Raw genomic sequence first — 21,026 nt, 5'->3', positions numbered from 1 at the left:
TGCTGTTTAATTATGCTGTGTTAAGTGAAAATTTCATTGTATTTTCCCACTTGGGTTTTATTAGGCATCTTGGATGAGCTGACATGTCAGTACTGGGACATTCTCAACTATAATCTCTTTAGACATTGCCTCTGCCCAATATTCTCTCTCCTGTCTTCTGGGGCCCTGAGTAAACATATGTTAGACCTTCTTGGTGTATTTCTTATATCTCTTCATTTTTCTTCTATATGTTCTATATTTATTTTCTCTGATCATCCTAGATAGTTTCTTCTTATGTAGCTTTTAAATCACAACTTCACTTTTCAGGTGTTTTTAATTTGCCGTGAAACTCATTCATTGAGTTCATAATTTCTATTTTTATATTTTTTAATTCTGTTTTTCTGTTAGATTCTTTTTCTTATCTGCTCTGTTACTTTTTATGGTATCCAGTCCCTTGCTGCATTTTTCAGTGAGGATTTTATTTCCATGGATTACACTTTGTGTCTGAGAATCCCAATATCTATAGCCTGCTTTGGTTCTGTTTCTGCTGTCTGTAGTTCATGTTGCTTCTAATTAATGTTGTCTTGGTTATTCTTCTACCTCATTATCTTTGATTGTTTGCATTAGAAACGTGAAAAAAAAACGGAAATAATGTAAGATCTAGGATGATTTTCTCTTCCCTAAGAGGTTTTTGTTTCTTTCTGCTGTGTACCTGTGGTCATTAGCAGTCTGGAGCTTAGGCTTTAGATTTTATGGCCTTCCAGAGGGCCCACTGCACTGCAGTTTGTACCCTCACTCCAGGGTAGCGCCCTTGGGCTTCAGTCTAGAGCAAGGGGTGTTTCACCACTTTTGGTGAATACCAAACCCAACTGTTGTCTTTCCAACTCTTGTTAATGACAGTACAACTCTGCTTCTCAACTTATTTCTCTAGATTGGCAGCCACCCGAAGGGCAAAATTAGCTTCCTGAACTCAACCTCTTCCTGAATTTGATGAGGTAAATTCTGTCTTACGTCTTCAAGGTGCTTATTGTGTTTCTTCATATTTCATCTTAAGTGGAAACATTGGTCCAAGTGACCTGTTTTTTCATTACCCACCTCTAGAAATTCAAGGTTACATCTTGGTCATGAATAAGATATACAACATCTGTGCTTTCATTCTCTACTGTACATCACCCTTGGGTGACTCAAGGAGTTCCAGATAACCTCCAGATAGCATCCTTTTATCAGTGACTCATTTATTCATTCAGCAAATATTTATTTAGTGCCAAGTATGCTCTATCCTTTTTTCTAGAAATAGAGATTCAGTGATAAACAAGAACTTAGTGTTTTGTTCTAGGAGACAGACAAGCCAGTTTTCATATGAGATGTTTTTAACCTGAGGTGAACCCTTTAAAATTATTTGCAAGGTTTAATATATATCTTCAGTCTTCTGAAGAGAGTTTGTAGTTTTCATCACATTCTCAAAGGAGTCCATGACTCAAAAAGTTTTATTAAAGAATCCCTGCTCTGTATGATATTAGAGTAATTTTAGCTCTTTTATATTAATATAAAGGTTTGAATTGTAAGCCTAATTTGTTATTTATTCCACATTGTGGGAATTGCAGAGCTGGACATTGATTAGCTTTAAATAAAGCTTTCTGTTATTTAATAGATGTTTGACTAAATGTCTGCTGTGTGCTAGGCAATGAGGATACTGAAGTAAATATGATAATTTATACCTTCAAGCATGTGCACATAGACCCCAAACAGAAAACTAGAAATCTTACCTAAAAATAATAGTTCTCAAGCATTGGTAGTATAAGAATCACCTAGTCAACTTGTAAAAAACTGATCTTTCTCAGGTTCCTTCCCCTGAACCTGAGACTTTGATTCAGTACACCTGGATTGAATCTTGGACTTCCCTCCAGAATTCTGAGGCAAGTGTTTTTAAACCACATTTTGAGAAGTAATAATAGTAAATACTTTTGTAATACTATTGCCTGCTGTACTATGTTCTGCATTCAATATAATTTATTTACTTCTCTCAAGTAAATAAATTATATTTATTATAACTATTATATTTAAAAAACTGCTTTTTCCCATTTTACAGATTAAGAAACTGATGCACAGAACAGTTAAATTGACTTGACAAAGGTCACACAATTAGTGCTAGAACCAGGGTTCAAATGCAGATATCTGCAGGGGCAGGCTTGTAGGGGCAAGCTTGTGTCTCCCTGTGTATATGTAGCCTCCCAGTCACGCAGAGATAAGTGAAGAGCCTATCTTGACCCTCAGTGGCTCTCTCATTTCCAGGATCTCCCTGTTAAATTTTTGGCCAAAAGAACTTAAATCCACTGGTCTGCTGCACACCTCATGTGAGATCACGACTTCAGGCTAACAGCTATGGGCTTTCTCCATTTATTTCCTCCCAAGTGTGCAATTTTTCTTGACAGCACCACTGGGTATGGACTTTTTGCCCTCTACCAAGTCAAGTTGGCTGCCTCCAGCTGTGGGGCTCCTGGCTTTCATTGCTGGCCTCATGCTGGTAGCACTGTTGCCCCAACAAAGCTGAGGAGTATATGGGGGTTGGGAGATAAGAGCAGCTTCTGGTTAGAATGCTGCAGATTCCCACTACTCCTACCCAAAATTCAGCAGAGTTTTTTAAAGTGAATAAATGATTCTCAATTTGTTGTTTTCCTTTGGTCAATTTCCAGAGCCCTCAAATGATTGTTTTTGACAATTTTGTCCAGTTTATATTTGTTTGGGGGGGAGAGAATTTGATGATATCTTCACTGTCACTAGCAGTCCCTCCTATCCATTTTGTCAGGTCTGGGATTTGATTTTACCCCACTTACAATCTAATAAGTTAGACTATTACTGTTTCATGGATTCTGGCAGAAGACACAAAACTCCTGGATCAGAGACAAAGGATTTCGTTACTCATGACACAGCAAGCGGCACTACTATCAGCATATTTGCAATGGTTCCTCTTGCTCACAAGCCCCCTGTGGGTGACACGAGGCCCAGGTTCGTGCTACACGTGCAGTGGGTCTGTGTCACATCTGAGGAACACTGAGCGTAAGGAATCCACCACTTTTATAGCAAGCAGTAAGCAAGCTTGTTCTCTGTCCTGGAAGGAGACAGTACCTCATATCTCAAGGTTGCTCACTGTAAATGCTACCCTAAGAAATGGCTCAGGTGAATAGTCAGGATCTTGCATGTACTCAGTAAGACACAGAGGAACGTAAGAGACACACGGATAACTGTCTCTCCCAGTTCATTTCATCTAAATAGCTTATTGGAATGAAGTTGTTAATATCTTTCATATTTTAAATGTCATGATCTGTGGTGATGTTTCCTTTTTATTTCTAGTATTGTTATTTGTGTCTTCTCTCTCTTTTTTTGATGACTAGTTTTACCAGCTGTTTATTAATTTTATTAGTCTTTTTCAAAGAACCATCTTTTGCTCTTGTTGATCCTCTGTTATTTTTTTCTAATCTTGAAATTCTGGTCTTATTTTTATTATTTCTATCTTTTTATTTGGATTTTATTTCCTGGGGTTTTTTTCCTTCCCTAATTTCTTGATGTGGTTGTTTGGACAGTTGACTTTCTGGCTTTGTTTTCTGATATGCCCATTTAAGACCAGAAATTTCCTTCTCATTGTATTTTAGCTATATCCCACAAGTTTTGATATTTAGTATTTTTAGTAACATTCAAATCGAAATATTTTATGATTTCTATTGTGATTTATTTTTTGACCCACGGCTTATTTTGAAATGTGTCATTTAATTTCCAGACATATATAGGGGCTTTTCTCGTTTCTGTTTTTGTTTTTCAGATTAGTGGTTAGTGAACACATTAATATTATTTCAGTCTTTTGATTTGTTTTGATTTGCTTTGTGGAGACTTGCTCAATGGCCAAAAACATGGTCTGATTTTGTTAATGTTTCATATGTACGTGAAAAGAATATGTGTTCTGAAATTGTATTGGGTGCCATAATCTGTATCTGTCAATGAGGTCAAGTTCATTAATCATGTTCAAATCATTTATATCCTTAGTGATTGAGCTGTGAGTCTGATGGACATATGTAAGATAATCCAGGGAAATGGTAGAGTAAGTGAAAGAGGACAGTGGATCAAGACCCTGAAAACACGAGCATTGAATGCCAAGGGTTTCAAGGGTATGAAGCCACAGGAAAGACGTTTTACATGTCAGAGAAGCCATCTCTTTCCTGACTTAATTAGCACTCCTCCCCACTTTACTCTGCTTTCTTCCATTCATTCTTTTCAATGAATGGATCTGAAATTGTGCATAATGTCTGTCCTCTGTCTCCTGCTCTAGACTGCAAAATCTCCATGAGGACTGGGGCCATCTCTGTCTTGTTCACACTGTATCCCTAGTGCCTTTAGAAGACTAAATATTTGTGGCATAAGTGATTGGTGCATTTTCTTGGCATGTATACTTGATAATTTGGGGAGAAAAATTTAACTTGTAACCAATTTGCAATTTTTTTTTAGTACAACATGTGAATATTTATGAAGAACAGTGCAAAATTTGGAGCAATTTAAAACATAAAATGAGACAATTCAAGTAAATTTGCCCTTGACATTAGTGACTTTAGGTTCACTTATGCATGTGATGTGGGTGATGAATGGGGAAGTAAATGTTTATCGCATTTGTCATTAGTGATATTTCAATGAAGAAGTTTGGAAAGCAGTGGTATGAAGGGTTGCCAGAGGAAGAGGAACAGGCAGAAGAGACTGAAAGAGAAGAATTTTAACAAGTAGGATAAGCATGAAGGCCCCATGGGTTGTTAATATCAAGGAACTAGAGTATCTGGAGGAGACAATGATCAACCTTGTCAATTGCCAAAGGGAGATTAGGAAATGAAGGGGAAATGAAGGCAACAAAAAGTACCAGATTTAGTAACAGGGAGGCCACTGTTTACCTGAAAAGTCAATAGAGGGAGGAGGAGAAACCAGCTGTCAGTGGATAATGAATTGTATTGACATGATGGTTAATTGGGCATTTCACCAAGTAATTACTGTCTGCCAGTGCCACCTTCAATGGCCCATCCTCATGTTAGGTAGTGGGGAGAGGAAGAGAAAATAACTTAGTTCTACCAGTAGTAAGCCTCTGAGATCCAGGTATGGACCTTCAATTCCAATGTACTATTCATTGTCTTCTCTGATGTTTAGTAACGGGGTTTTCCTCCTTTGGCAGTGAGTAGGGATTGCCTGAAAAGAAGGCGGGGGTGGGGGTGGGGTGGGGGTGGGGGGGTATGTGGTTTCTGAACTGGGTTCTTTGGGAATGACTGGGATTGGGAGCCTGAGATAGGTATGATAGGATAACCTATTTGGCTTTATCAGGCATTTTATCCTTCTTAGAATTACTCGGTTGCTTTTCTGTTCTCCCTAAATATTAAGCGGAGTTCCAATTTCGGCTGTGAAAAAGCCGGCTGTGAAAAAGAATCTGAGAAAGGAATCTTTCTCAAGGTGGCTTTTGGTTGGTGTTGAGAGTGGGGAGGTACTGATATGCCACCACCCCCAACCAGGGATGTGGTTGACTGCAGCAGTAGTCAGTGAGAGAACCCCAAAGAGAAAGGAAGGGCCAAGGGACCAACTTGGAGGGCCCGGAGAGTCGCTGTACCTCGGGAAGGGTCTTAGAGGGTTTGTTTGGGTGAGACTGGCTGTTTCCTCCCTTTAGAGTCTAGGGGCTTCTGTTGGGAGCCCCGGGCTCCGCAGCAGGCTCAATGCTGGGCGCGCTAGGTAGGCGCGGAAGCAGCGAATGCAGCTCCCAAGCCCGCACTCACGTCTGTAAGGAACAGACAGCTGAGTCCCTTTCCTTCCTGGCCTCCAAGGCGGGCTTCAAGGGACATTAAAAAAAAGAGAGAAAACAAACAAAAAGTAGCGCGGGGACAATTACCCTGCGCAAGCTCCCCTCCTCCGCCCTCCCGGCCTCTCCTTCCCGCCGCCCAGAGACTTCCAGCCTCGTAGAACCCGTACTTCCTCCGGCGGGGCCGGCCTTGAAGGGTTAAGTGGCGGCGCGTCCCCGTGGGGAGGGGACTCGGCGGCCCCCTGACTTCCGCGCGGCGCGGGGCCGCGGGCGTGGGGCGGGGTCTGCGGCGCGTAGTGGGCGGGCCGCCTCTCCTTCCCGACGCCCACGGGAAGTCGCGCAGCGCTCGGCGGGCGAGGAGGACGGAGGGAGGACGGAGCTACGGCGGAGCTGCCGCGCCGCCCGCCTCCCCGGCAAGTAGCGGGCGTCCGGGCGGGTGGGCTGGGGGCCGGGCAGGCGTGGGGGTGGGCGAGCCGGCCGTCCTTCCAGCAGAGTTGCCTTGCTCTGAAGGGAGCACACCCGCCAGCTCTCTGCCTGTCTTTTAAGTTTCATTTTGACTAGGAAACCTATCTTTTAAAGAAACCTCAGAACCCTAAGCAAAGAGCCCAGCCTCTCAGAGGGCTTAAAGGTTCTGTGGGAGCCTCCTTCAGGCACACTTGAGCCAGTGCAGAAAGTTTTGGTTTTGGTTTGCTGATTTGGGATCTTGTCCCAAAGCTAATTTGGCTAAAAATAATTTGGGCTGGCAGCTGTGAGCTCGTTTTCAGAATTTTGTTAGTTAGGACCTCTCCAGTTTTTCATGGCAGTAAACTTTGGTTTTAAAAGTCTTTAAAAATAATCTTAAATAGTGCGTTGGTTATAAATAGAGATAAGCAACTCCATTTTATATCTCACTGAAATCAGAAAGTAGATGGTCACATATAGAATAATGCCTTACATTCTCCTGAAACAAAGTAAATGTTACTCAGAGTTCCAGCTGTATGTTTGGACGTCTTGCACCTCATCTGTTGAATCATTGGCTCCCTGTGGTATTTTTAAATTTATTCGTTTAACAAATACCTGCTGATAAATAACTTGCCTTTAAATAATCCCCACTAAACCAAACGTCTCCTCCTAGGTCCCACCCATTTCTTTGCTCCCTTTTACTTAAAAAGACGAAAGAAAGAAAAGAAAGAGAATGAGAAAAAGCTCTTTGAAAGACTTGCCTCTAAGCCTTTATTTCTCCTCCTCCTGTTTTCTCCTCCACACTCTCATCTCAGGCTTTTTGTCTCCATCACCCCCATGTCACTTGTGAAATCCAGTGTCTGTGTACATTTCCACTTCCTGTGACACAGTTGTTCGCTCCCTCCTCCTTGATATTTTTTCTGCATTTGGCTTCCAGGTCACCACCACCTTCTTCTACATTTCCTTTCACCTCACTGGTCACTCTTTCTGTGGCTCCAGGCTTTTCCTTCTTTTCTCAACCACTGTTAGACTGCCACAGTGCTTGGTTCTTGGCCATATTCTCTTTTGAGCCATAACTTTCTCCCAAGGCAATTTCTATCCCAAGCCATATTTCATGACTATAAATAACATCTGTAAGCTGATGACTTCCAAATTTTTCTTTCTAGTTTTACTTCTGTCCTGAGCTCTAGACGCATGTGTTTAGCTATTTGCTCAACATCTCCACTAGGAAGTCTGATCAGCATTTAAATGTAGTATGTCCAAACAGAATTACTGATACACACCCACCCAGTCCTCTTCTGTTTGCCCCTCACTTACCTTCCTTATCACAGGAAATGTTACTGCCATTCAGTGAGGCTGAAACTCTAGGGATCATCATCGACCCCTCTTTTCAGCTCTGACCGCACATCCAAGCATCCAGCAAACTCTGTTGACTCTACCTTGAAAAGATAGCTCAAGTTCGACCACATATTATGTGCCCTCTGTAACACAAACCACAATTCTCTTTTACTGGACGACTGTGAAGACTCTGATTTGGTCTTTCAGCTTCTACCCTTGCTTCTCTATAGTGTTTCTCCAAACAGCAGTGTTTTTTTAAAAAATATCTAATCAGAACTTTCACTTCCCTTCAAAACCTGGTGGCTTCTTATCAGAATCATAAAAACCAAATTCTTACCATGGCTCAAAGCCCTGTGTCATCTCACCCCTGACTGATTCCCTGGTCTTATCTTCTGCTTCCCACCTGCCTCCCCCCGCCCCGCCCCTGGCCCTGACCTCTCAGCTGGAGTGGCTGTGATCTTGCTCCTGTTCTCCTTGCCTGCAGCAGGCTTTTGCTAGGCCATCGCAGGCTGTACACCTTCACTTTCCGCACTCCCCTGTTCACATACTGTCTCAGGGGTTACTGCCTTAGTCCTGGTAACATCTTGTCACTGATCCTCTGGGTTGGTGGCTGTTAGATACTGAGCGCTGTTCTCTAATATTCCACGAAGCTTATGGCACCGTTAAATCCTTATTGGTTGCTAGGACTCTCTAATATTGAAAGTGCACAAGCAGCTTTCTCTTGAGTCTCACTTTGATAAAATGTACAAGTTTGCCCTTACTGTCTGTGTTTTTATAAAATGTTGTTCCTGGTTTGGAGAAGGTTTGCCCTTTAAGGCTAGTTCTCATTCTTAAATATAGAAAATGAAAGGAAAATACTCTGTTTACTGGAAGGAATATGCAGTATTTTTTTTCAATTCCTTTGCTTCAGTGGGAAGCAGTAGTCTCTGATTCAGAGCGTTGTTGAGTGGTACCAGAAACAGGTAGTTTTAATGGGAAGAAGAAAAATGAAGGCACTTGTTCAGAGAATATTATACACGTCTTTAAGTTGTGTAGTGACTGAGCCAGTGTCAGAATAACAAGATTCATAGCAAGATTCAGTTCTCTTTTTAAAATATGTGGGAATGGAAATGAAAAACAATATTTTCATCTTCACGGAAAGCTGTTGGGGAATAAAAGACCGTTTAGTTTACATAATGTTTATTTGTCATTTTAATCCCAAGGAACTAGTTCTGTGATGTTACCAGTAGAATAGGTACTATTAGGCTGGCCAAAAAGTTTACAGAAAAACCTGAATGAACTTTTTGGCCAACCCAATACCTTCCTCTCTTTTAAAAGAACAGAAAAAAATTTTTTTTTCTCATTTCAGATTTGGGATTTCAGATGCTTGAATAAACATATACAACAGAAGATTAAATAAAATTTTAAAATAAAGGGATTTGGAATATGGAACAAAGAGTAGGAGAGTTAAAGGAAAGCCATGAGTAAAATCATGATCACATCTCCTGCCCCAAGCTTCTGTATGTTGATTAGACAGCACTCATCGACCTGGACCTTCCTAGCAGCTGAGAAAAGAGACAGGCTCCACAGGTGAAAAAGACGGTGCCCAGGGGAAGACCAGTTTGTGTATTTTTGTTTTTCTACCTGATAGAAGCAATTTTTAAAAAATTAATTAAACATTTACTTGCTCAAGGACCTGTTTTAGGTACTGTGGAGATGAATATTCTGCCTTCCAGTATGTGTAATTAAGTAAGATATTGGAGGACCCCTGTTGGGTTTAGAGTTAGCAAATCCAGACTATTGGAAAATTTTCATGTAGATTAAAAAAAAACAAACCAGGAGATCAAACAGTTAAACCTGGAGGTGAGCTCAACCCATCCAAAATGTGCAGATATGACACATAAGGTATATACTATTTGAGGCATTAAGTGAATGTGACCTCTATTTAAAAACACAAAATCTAGAGAATAATGTATTTACTAAAAAATCTTCTTTTTTCCAGATTACATTATCATCGTAGAAAAAGGGTGTATAGATACAGATACATGTACATTCACACATCTACCATACACAGCTAACCAATGTTAACTTTTTGGTATACTTCATTTCAATCTATTTTCTCTATAGTTTGTTTTTACAAAGTTTTGCAGTATATTTTATTTTATAGTCTATTTTTTCCACTTATTGTTATGGAAGCATTTTCTCATGTCGTTAAAATAATTCGTAACATTCATAAACATTTTGATGATTTAACAGGGTTCAACCATATGAATAATATGACATAGTTTATGTTGCCATTCCTTACTTTTTGAACATTTTGATTGTGTACCTCCAATAGAATGTTGGCTAGCCTATGATACTATGTACAAGTTCTCTAATAAGAAAATATAGTCATGTAACTCATACTTCAGAATTGCAATAAAATGTTTCCATAGATCCTGTGACAGGAGAAAGCTGAGCAAGTTTGAGAAACAAAAAAAGACACACATGTAGGGAACTGGGGGAGCAGAGGGAAGAAAAGCATGAGATAAGCTTGGAGCTGAAGGAGCCGGATCATGCAGGGCATCCTTGCCATATTAAGAAATTTTGATTCTAAGAGCAGTAGGAACCCATTGCAGGGGTGTAAATGGTAGTAATTTGATCAGTTGTATGTACTTAAAAAGATCGTTGTGGCTGCTGAGTGGAGAATGGATTAGACTGACCAAGAGTGGCTGTAGGAGACCGATTAGGAAGGAGCAGTGTAGTAGACTAGGGGAGAGATGTTGATCTAGAGTGAAAATGCAGTGGGGGAGGGAAGTGGAACATTTTGAGATGTGTCTTACAGGTTGGCTTGCTGACAGCTTGGAAGTGAAAGTGTATGAGTGGAAGGGGAAAGTGTCAGTGATGCCTGAGGTTTCTGGCTGTTGTAACTGGGCAGATGATGGCGCCATTTTCCGTGGTGGAGAAGTCTGGGAAAATGAGGTGGAAGCTACCTCCCAGGCCAGCAAGGAAGACAAGTTAAAAGTGCTGTACGACACATATCATAAGAAATATGAGCAAGATATTATGGGCAGCCGGAGGAGGAGTACTTAACCTGGAGGTCAAAGGAAAAGCATTCTGCCAAATATGACCCTTGAGCTGTATCTTGAAATGAATGTACCATATTTATATTCACACAGTTTTTAAAAATGTAACATAATTGCTCCTTAAAAAATCCATACATTTGGATAGGCTGGTCCCTATTTTGATTGAGTCAATAATTTATATGCTAGGGATGATAAAGAGCTATCTGTTCAGCTATCTCTCAACTTGAAAAACTATGTTAGGTCTCATATTTGGAATTGTCTAATTTCATTCATTCATTCAGAAGGTATTGTTGAATGCTGACTATGTGCAAGACTCTGGAGATACAGTGACAAGCAAGACAGATTTGGTGATATTCTGATAGAGTTTACAGTCTAATGGGAAAGATGAGAAACTAAGCAGATACTCAAACATGTAATTAATTGTAGTGTGACTAGAGCCATGAAGGGAAGATATAGGGTTTTAGACTCCTACAGATCCCTAACATTTCTAATGCAAGCTTTGGTACCTAAAATGAAAAACACAGGCACTAGCTTAGTTAGACTGTAAGTATCAATGGGTAATATTTGATAATTAATCCTTTCCTTTATACTGGGCCTTTGCTATCCTTATGGATTCTGTGCAAGTCCCAAAAGAAGAAGATAAATAAATGACAGCGGACTCTCAATAATGTTATTTCAATAAAGAACAGGTGGATTCAAATTCTACCCATCCTATTCCTGAAGATATTGATCACCCTAGTTGGGATTTTATTTCAATAAAATATTTCCAGTGTGAAGGAGTCTGAAAGAAAAGTCTACATGTTGCTTGTCTGGCTGGCTCAGGTCTATTCTGTTGGGTCCTGACAATTAATACCACGGGCGATACAGGCCACACGGCTCCTGTTGGAATTCTTCAACTCTGCCTCTGTAGCATGACATTTGCCATAGGCAATACAGAAATGAATAGGCATGGCTGTCTTCCAGTAAAACTTTACTTATAAAAACAGGTGGCACACCATGTTTTGCTGCTGACCTGCTGTAGTTCCCTGGCCTGGATTTGGATGTTGTATCAATCATAGTTTTGTTGCAGAGAACAGAGTCTACTATAGCTAGTTTAAGCAGAAAAGTGTGCATTAGAGGATATTACAAAATGTACAATATCACTGGGTAAGTTGAAGAGCTAGAGTCCACGTTGAGTTTCTAGGAATACCTCAGACCACCACCTACCGTACTGGTGTAGTGGCGCTGGAGCTTTTTTAAAATTTATTTATTTATTTATTTTTGGCTGCGTTGGGTCTTCGTTGCTGCGTGCGAGCTTTCTCTAGTTGCAGCAAGTGGGGGCTACTCTTCGTCACGGTGCGCGGACTTCTCATTGCGGTGGCTTCTCCTGTTGTGGAGCACGGGCTCTAGGCACACGGGCTTCAGTAGTTGCGGCATGGGGACTCAGTAGTTGTGGTGCGTGGGCTCTAGAGTGCAGGCTCAGTGGTTGTGGCGCACAGGCTCAGTTGCTCCGCGGCATGTGGGATCTTCCCGGGACCAGGGCTTGAACCCGTGCCCCCTGCATTGGCAGGCGGATTCTTAACCACTGTGCCACCAGGGAAGTCCGGAGCTGGAGCTTTTGCCACAACCATGAAACCTCCCGCCATGTCAGCAAGCTGCCAGCTCTGAATCACACCAACTCTGCTAGAGCCTTAACCAGCAAAGTCACTGCCTCATGCTCTGCCTCCCTTCATATTTAAGTCACACTAGTAAGTACATCTGATTGGCAGAACTTAAATTACACCCAGAACCCTAGCTTCAAGGAAGTCTAGGAAATAGAGCTTTTAGTACTTGTGGCACAGGAAGTACAGGGAGGTTCACTAAAAGGAAGTTGGAATCAGTTTTGCGTGAGCAAATCTGCAGGATCTGTTACAGAACGCCCCTTTGGCTACTTAATATCCATACCTTCCCTTCTTTCCATACCTAAACCTCCAGCAAGAAATGTGCTCTCTTACAATATAACGCAGCCATCCCTGATTTTTAAAAAAGCCAAGTGCACTCACCTTCTCCCAAGAAGCTAAAACCCAAGGTTCTGTAGGTCAGCACGTCATCTGCAGTATTCATCACAGACATTACCCCGGGGCCTAGCACCCTCAGGGGTTAGGTGGCCTCTCTCCTCTCCCAGGGAAAGGGGGAGTAGGAGAGAGAGCTGCCCAGTGACCAAGAGGAGAACAGCTCAGCTCTAAGAAGCTCCCATCCATACTTTTCATCCTTCCTCTCTACTAGCCAGTACCCTCTGTTTCCAAGCATTCTGAGTTTCTCCTCTCTTCATGGAATCCTCTCCCCACCCTATGTTCGTTTGTAGCTGTTGGCTTCTTTCCTTCTTAGCTAAGCTTTCCCCTCCCCCGCCCCCTCATCCTCTAGACTCTGGAGCATACTGGTGACTCCCACCATCCCCTGTAACTGCTCCGGTGAACCTCAAGGGGCTCAATGCCTTGGACGCTGACCACTGCTCGAGGTACTCTCCTGCCTTGGCTTCCGGATTCTGTGCCTGATTTTCCTGCTGCTCGGGTGCCACTCCTCCCTCTCCTTTATGGGTCCCCCTCCTCCAGGTGTCCCTCAGGCATTGATTCTGTCTTCAGCTCTCTTCCTTCTCTTTTCTTTCTACTTGTTTTCAGTTACTCACAGATTTGAGCTAGTGTCAAGGTTTTCTCTCCCATCAAGATGCTCTCCTCAGCCTCGGACCTACATGTGTAAGTACCTATTGGACAGCTCCTCTTCCAGGTCACAGGCACCCTAAGCTCCCTGTGTCCCAAACTGGATTAACTGGTCAGCTACATCCAACCCCCACACCCTGCTTGTCTCAGCAAACGACTCAGCGAATGTAACAAGGCATAGACTTGGGAAGCGTACTTGATCCTTCTTTCTCTGTCACCCTCCCAACCCCTGGCACCTCCTACATATCTTCATCTCCACCATAACTTCCTTAGTTCAGGGCTCTGCTTTCTCATCTAGGTTACTGTGGCAGCCTCTCAACTGATTGTTCTCCCATCCAGGGCCTTACAGTCCTTAAGCCTAGTCTCCTTACTCTTGTCTAAAACAAGTCAGATCGTGTCGCTCCCCTGCTTAATACCCACCAGGGACTCTCTGTCTGCCAACACGATCAGGTTCAAAGTCCTGAACCAAGTAAACCAGGTTCCTTACTCACTCTAATCCTTTTTATCTCTCCATCCTTATCTCTCACCACTATCCTCTCCCCTCACACCCCTGCATATTTGGACTTGAGCCATCTAAACACCTGGTGCAAAATGATCCTAATACACTGTGCCCTCTGGTGCTTCAGTGGTTTTTTTTTTTTTGCAAGTGCCGCTCCCACTGCCTGGAAACCGTCCGCCTCTCGGCCTTACTGATGCAGTGCTCCCCACTGCATGTCCACCCTGAGTGCTCTGGTAGCACCCGTTATTTGAATGAAGCAGCAGTGCAACGAGTCCTAATCGTCTGCTTATCCTGGGTCCACATCCCTAAAGCCCAGCAGGTCTTGGTGCAGAGTAAGTTTTCGTCAACCCTTATTAATAATGACAAAACCTATTTATGGATTGAATTAAGGGAAGAAACTATTAATTTTGTACGTATTTCCCACAAGATGGTGCTATTCAGATAGGAAAGACAACTGAAAAGTTCTCCAGGGCTAAAGGATCCAAGTACTAGATGTCTAAATGTTCGTTAAATGTGTGAAATTTCAGAGGCAGTGATTTAAACACATAAGCTTTTTCTGTGGTAAATGCATGGACAGGTTGAAAATGGTTTATGCATATGTATTTTATTATCAGATTAGTACTGATCATTGTTTTACTTACTGCTTTTTGGGAGCCTCTCTTCCCAAGTGGTCAAAATTTTTTTTAAATGGAAACAGTAACTCTTAATTCTAGGGCAACAAACTTTTAAGGAGGGCTGTATTTGGGTTTTTCAGAGATACAGGACCAGTAGGTTTTATAGAGAGAGAGGGAGGGAGGGTGGGAGATTCATTTTAAGGAATTGGCTCATGTGACTGGCGGGGCTGGCAGGTCCCAAATCTGCAGGGCTGGAAACAGACAGGAGGTGACTGCAGTCTTGAGCCTGAAGGCTGGAAACTCAGGTGGAGTTTCTATGTTGCCATCCCAAGGCAGAATTCCTTCTTCTTTGAGGAACCTCAGTATTGCTCTGGCCTTCACTTATTGAGTAAGTTCCACCCACACTATGGAGGGTAATCTTTACTCAGTCTACTGCTTTATTTATTTAAAAAAATAGAAATATAGTTGATTAATACAATATTATATTAGTTTCAGGTATACAGCAGAGTGATTCATTATTTTTACAGTTAAAGTCTACTGCTTTAAGTGTCAGTCTCACCTAAAAAATACCTTCAGAGCGACATCTGGACTGGTGGTTGGCCAAACAACTAGACACCATAGCCTAGCCCAGCTGACACATACAGTTGACTCTCACAAAGGTCTTGGTGAGGAAAGTAAACTTTGTATGAAAGAGAAATTCACACTGAAGTTTCAGTTTTTAGTTTGGGACAGGGGAGGGAGGGCTGATGGCTGTAACCACCCTGAGGAACCTCCTGGGAAATTTCTGCATGGAGAGGGTCTGTCCTGGGATAGGACCCAACGGGTGCTGCCCTCACTCTCCTCCAGCCACAGAAGTCTTCTGCTGGGAGCAAGAGTACACACAGACACTAATCAGCACTGGGTGGGGCTGAGGAAGAATAATAACCTTGTGGATATGGTAATCTCACCCCAGTAGCCTCCATCCTGTATCATTTATACTGCAAAATGAGATTGAGGTTTGGGGCAGTCCTAAGGAAGGGGTTTTGCTTCCTCTTTTACTGAGAACAATGAAACAGTCAAAGGGAACTTCTGCAGGTGTCCTCTGCCACATCCACTCACCCCGCTGTAGGCACACAGCTTAGTTCTGCCTTCTCTTATTGCTACTAAAGTGAAACCGTGAAGTTTTCTTTAGCTTCTTTGTTATGTATTTAATAACAATATTAACTGCTGACATTTATGGAGCACTCTTCTAAGCCATTTGATCTTTGTAAAAACCTTAAAGGTAGGTATTATAATTATCACCATTTTACACATGATGAAATCAAACACAGATACACTTACAGTAATTTGTACAAAGTCTCGCAGTTCTTTTTATAGTAGGGCTGGGATTTACATTCAGGCAGTCTGATTCCAGAGCACGTAGTCTTAATGAGAATGGAATTTTTTATTTGTCTCTTGCATGCTCTGATTCTTCTTTATCTTCTTTCTTATTTCCTGTAACATACGTGCGCACTTGCCCAGTGTGCATATATGCCATGCTGTTCTTTTCATCTTACTCCTATTGAATGTGGGGGGATTCCTTTGGCACCTTTGTTTGCCTAGATATAGAGTGAATACATTCTGGACTCTTTCCTTCTTATACTGAACCTGTTGATCTTCCCTTCAGAACTTCAGTTTAAGGGCTCCATTCTGATGGGTTGTATCTTTCCACATTTCTGTTGCCCTGAAGGGATGTGATTAGCTCAGTTGGGCTGTGGTCAATAGTAATTGGTAGTTTGGGTCTTAGATCTTTTCTGGGGCAAGGGATGGAGGTGGAGGTGTCATTCTGTCAAGTGAAAAGCAAAACCAAACCAGAAAATGTTCAATCTTACAGAGAGCGATTTGGCCAAATCTATCACTATGACAAATGCATTTGCCCTTTGATACAGAAATCCTGTTTAGGGCAATTATTCTGCAGATGACCTTGCACATAAATGGCCTTTGTACAAAGTTATTCATCGCCGCATTGTTCATGATAGTAGTAGACTGGAAACAAATCACATACTGAAGAACGGGACAGTTATGGTACTTTCACATGCTATGAGATTATGTAAATAAGAGGAGGTTCTCCGTGTGCTGATATGGAAGGCTCTGAAGTTATATTACTAAGGGAAAAAGCCATCTACTATCTGTCTATCTACTTACCTACCTACTGCTGTTTGGCAGTGTATGTGTATATATACATTAATACTTTTTTTAAAAAAAGGAAAGAAAAAATATATGTATTCATGAGGAAATATTGGAAGGATATAGGAAAAACTAATAAAAGCAGTCACCAGTAAGAGGCCATGGGGGCAACAGGATGGATGGGAAAGACAAGGATGGGAGTGGGACTTTTCAATATAAATATTTTCAAAGTGTACCCTTCTAAAAAAGTAAATAAAAAAATGTACACACACACACGTTTTTATTCCTGTGAACAGTGATCCTGTGTGCCTCTCCCTTGCAGCCACCTTCACTCTCCTCCCGCTTAGATGAGGGGAAGGAGCTGAAATCTCAGCGTTTTAACCCTGATGCTAACTGTCCCTGTTGGAGGAGGAGGACATTGAAGAGGCTTTGCAGGATTCTCTGTGCCAGCCTTCTCCCCTCCCCTATTTCTTTCTGCGTTCCCTGCCTTCCTTCTGTTCTCTTTGTTGATGGAGTTAATTAGCTCAGGGTGAGCACAGTCAGGTTCTCCCCGCTTCCTTCCAGCCTTGAGAACCCCTGTGAAGAATCGGGACCACTTCCCCATCTCTGGCTCACGTGGTGGTGGGAAAGGCAGATCTCCAGCGCAGAACTTCCCGCGTCTTTTCCCCTTGGCTAACTCCTTACTCTCCTCTCCAAATTAGAAGGTTATGGTGAAGTTTTCAGACATTGTCACTAATTTCCTTCTCGCTGGTCTGCTTCGGGCGGCGGGCAGGAGTGCTTGGAAGCTGGAACAGCACATCGTAGATTTCTGGAGTATTTTGCTGTTTTTTGCTGACCAGTGTTTAAGAAAAATGAGGCGTAAAATTGTAATTTTTATTCATAATGTAATTCTTTGGTTGTTTATTTTTATTTATCTCAGAAGATTCTGTGTTCTGACTCCACACACCATTTTACCTTAGAAGTTTTCACCACTTCTTAGTGAAAACCTTTTGTTTCACTTCACATGCGCTCATCTGCAGCAACTGGTGATTGAGATAGTGAAGTTAAGTTGGTTTAACCAACCTGTCTCAACGAATAAGTGAAGATCATTTCAATTGATGCTTTAATAGATTTCTCTGGATAGTTTTTTTTTTTTTTTTGAATTCAGGGGAACCTTCTTTCGCAATTCTGCATGGTAAAACTTTTTTCATGATACAATAAAAAAAGTCAGCAGTTAATCCTAACCAGTGAAGAGAGTCTGAGTTCATTTAGGTTTATTAATTGGGATATCAATGGCATTGGAGGGTTGTCATGCCTTAGACTACCACTTGGTGGCGGGCGCAGTATACTGTGGATCAGAACCTGAAGTACAGACAAAATAAATGACAGGCAATAGCCAGCAGCAGTTCCCTCACTATTCAGAGGCAGTAGCAAACCCTTTCACTCCGTATATACATTAGAAAACAATTCTGTGTTTTTCCTTGTTTTTTCTTCCCATAACAGTTTTTCACCATTTTTGCTGAATGGTTTCTTCTAAACCTGAAATATTTTGGTATATGTAGCTATGTTACTTAGGTCATAATGAATAAAATTCTGATTTCTTCTTGAGCTCTGGTCTTTGCCAATGAACAATAAATAAAAATGCTTTAGAATATAGCCTATGGGCCCATGGTTTGAAAACATGGAATTTATAATTATCTATTCTAAATTTTCTGTCTTTTGATAAAAAAGAACCCCCCTTGAAACTGCCTGTTTGGGGGTTATATTAACAACGCTGCCAACATTATCTGAAGATTTATTTCAATTAGATTTACATGGAGTACCTTTCTTTCACAGCTGATCTAATTCTTACACTCTGAATTTAGGATCTTTAAAATAAAAGAACAAGTATAGACTACAATGATTATTTGTTAATTTCACTGGTGAAAATCACAAGGCTTTGTTTCCATATTTCACTTCCAAACCAAGATGTTAATTTCTCCCTAGGTGAATAAATGTTTTCTTAAGTATTCCCAAGATTAGCTGGAAAATATATTCCTTACTTTTCACAATCCTTATTATAGTTTCTGCACCAGCCCCACTACAACATGGCCTGATCCTAGACAAACAACAAAGCTCTGAACCCATGAATTCTGGGCAACAAGTCATTTGACATTTCAGATCTTCTCTTTGTTCTGAGTCAGTAGAGCTGCCTGCTAGCCACCTTTAGGATATTTGTATTCTGTTTTGTATTTGTGTTTGATACAAAAACAAATTTTGTGTTTAATGTTGGAATATTTGGTTTCTTTAGGTTTTTCCTGTTTCTAGCTTACACAGTAATTTGGTTATGGAGAAGTTGGATTTAAACTCCATATGGGTAGAGTTGATATGGTATCTTTTCTCTAAAATACCAAAGTAATTTATTTTAATTTGGAAGTTTATAGTGTGGTTATAATACGATTTAAAATTTCCAAATGTCTCCTGTTATATTAAACTGGACCCTCTGTTTAACTTACCTTTGACTACCTGTGGTAGCCCTTGTGAAGCTCAAAAAAGACTAGTGATTTCATTTCCCAATGATCTGTTTGGCAATTCTTTCTTAGAGAACTTTATATTATAATCTTTTTGAGGTTTTCGGGGTGAATGAAATTTTCCATTTTTAATGTTTTGATTAAGTTTACGGTATTCTTCTGCTTTGTTATTTCTCCTTTTAGAATGAAATGAAATGCTGAGAAATAAAGCTTTCCTATTCTGATTTGGATCTTTATAATGGGTATCGGAAAGTCTAAAACGGATCCCTGCCCTCTTTCTCTCTCTTGGGGTAAAAGCCACAGTGTGGATACGAGTCAAAGACAGCACAAGTCAGATTCCAAGAAATCTGAAGAAATGTCCCTGAGTGACGCTGCTGCTCATAGCAATACAGCAGAGATGCCAACAGGGGAGCAGGAGGGAGCCAAGGGAGTGGAGGAGATGCCAGAAGAGGAAGCAGAAGAAGAGGTGTTCCTCAAATTTGTGATACTGCATGCTGAAGAAGACACAGACGAAGCCCTCCGAGTCCAGAATCTGCTGGAAAATGACTTCGGCATCAAACCTGGAATAATCTTTGCTGAGATGCCAGGTGGCAGGCAGCATTTACAGAATTTGGATGATGCTGTCAATGGGTCTGCCTGGACAATCTTATTATTGACCAAAAACTTTTTAAGAGATACCTGGTGTAAGTTCCAGTTCTATACGTCCCTCATGAACTCTGTTAACAGGCAGCACAAGTACAACTCCGTCATCCCCATGCGGCCTCTGAACAACCCCCTGCCCCGAGAAAGGACTCCCTTTGCTCTGCGAACCATCAACGCCCTGGAGGAAGAAAGTCGTGGCTTTCCTACACAAGTGGAAAGGATTTTTAAGGATTCTGTATATAGGATACAGCAGGCTATATGGAAAGAGACCAGAAATACGGTACAAAGGCAATTTATTGCTTGAGACGGAACACACAACACACAGCAGGCTCTTGTCTTGTAAAACAAATGATTTATCTCCACTTGAGAAAGCAAATTTCTAGGAAGAGTTTAGATGAAAGAGAACCTTACTCTTACAGAAACTTATGGAGCCCAAGAAAGATAAATTTCTGCAGGACAGTCTATAGAATTGTGGTACTTTTCAATGTTTCCATAAACTTGAAATTGTCAGAGTTTCAACTGTTTCCAAAAAAAAAAAAAAAGAACTCTGTTTCCTCTCAGTTTTCCTAGTTCATGATTACAACAAAGGATATTTTAAATTCATATTCCTCGTATTGAACTTGATCAAAACCTTATATGATAGACATTTAAAAAATACAATAACACTGATTTTGTTCTCAAAGGAACCGCAGAAAAAAATGGCCTCGAGAGATCCGAGCGCCCTCACTTTCAAGGCACCTCTCATGAATGTTGCAATAAAGTGTTCCCGGTGTTGTCACCCAGAAATAGGGATAGCCAGACTAGAACATTTAGAATGTTGAGTGCTGATAAATATGAAACCCAAAATAGATGTGAGAATGGTAGGGCTCTTTAAAAGAATCCAATCAGGGGCTGCCCTGGTGGCGCAGTGGTTGAGAGTCCGCCTGCCAGTGCAGGGGATGCAGGTTCGTGCCCTGGTCCGGGAGGATCCCACCTGCCGTGGAGCGGCTGGGCCCGTGAGCCATGGCCGCTGAGCCTGCGCATCCGGAGCCTGTGCTCCGCAATGTGAGAGGCCACAACAGTGAGAGGCCCGCGTACGGGGCGGGGGCGGGGGCGGGGAAGAATCCAATCAAATGTGTTTCCGTTCTGTTTGAATTTGCATATTTGGAGGCAGTTCCCACCACTGACTAGTGGCCCATTTGATGGTATTGTGGTCAGGGACTTCGTGCCTGGTGTTGACATGACCCCTGGAGCTGGAAGCTCTCCATTGTTGGTCATTGTGTGTGACCAGGAGCTTCTGAAAGGTGCATGTATCCTTGGCCAGATGTTCTCCTTTAAAATCAATAACCTCTCCTATGGCAGCTGT

At 41.7% G+C, this 21,026-nt stretch overlaps 1 protein-coding gene across 3 annotated transcripts; it reads left to right on the top strand.

Moving 5' to 3' along the window:
- The first annotated feature begins 6,134 nt into the window (after positions 1 to 6,134).
- On the top strand, positions 6,135 to 20,250 carry LOC114891959 (TIR domain-containing adapter molecule 2). 3 transcript variants are annotated; one of them, XM_029216559.1, is made up of 2 exons: positions 6,135 to 6,207; positions 19,223 to 20,250. In XM_029216559.1, exon 2 carries the CDS (start codon positions 19,278 to 19,280, stop codon positions 19,983 to 19,985), a length of 708 nt encoding a protein of 235 aa, XP_029072392.1. In that variant the 5' UTR covers positions 6,135 to 6,207; positions 19,223 to 19,277; the 3' UTR covers positions 19,986 to 20,250. The 3 variants fall into 3 exon arrangements, with proteins under 3 accessions (XP_029072392.1, XP_029072393.1, XP_029072391.1); XM_029216560.1 differs by lacking the exon at positions 6,135 to 6,207 and adding an exon at positions 12,064 to 14,123 and having other exon boundaries at positions 19,337 to 20,250; XM_029216558.1 differs by lacking the exon at positions 6,135 to 6,207 and adding an exon at positions 12,064 to 14,123.
- Positions 20,251 to 21,026: the final 776 nt, after the last annotated feature.

Source organism: Monodon monoceros, unplaced genomic scaffold, assembly GCF_005190385.1.
Source record: "Monodon monoceros isolate NGI ecotype Baffin Bay Population unplaced genomic scaffold, NGI_Narwhal_1 Super_Scaffold_12, whole genome shotgun sequence".
Taxonomy (NCBI): Eukaryota; Metazoa; Chordata; class Mammalia; order Artiodactyla; family Monodontidae; genus Monodon; species Monodon monoceros.
The sequence above is the reverse complement of the archived record's forward strand: the minus strand, read 5'-3'. Positions and strand labels throughout refer to the sequence as shown.

What these genes read in the sequence shown, in the direction of transcription:
- LOC114891959 (XM_029216559.1), top strand. Translation starts at nt 19,278, where the DNA reads ATGGGTATCGGAAAGTCTAAAACGGATCCCTGCCCTCTTTCTCTCTCT.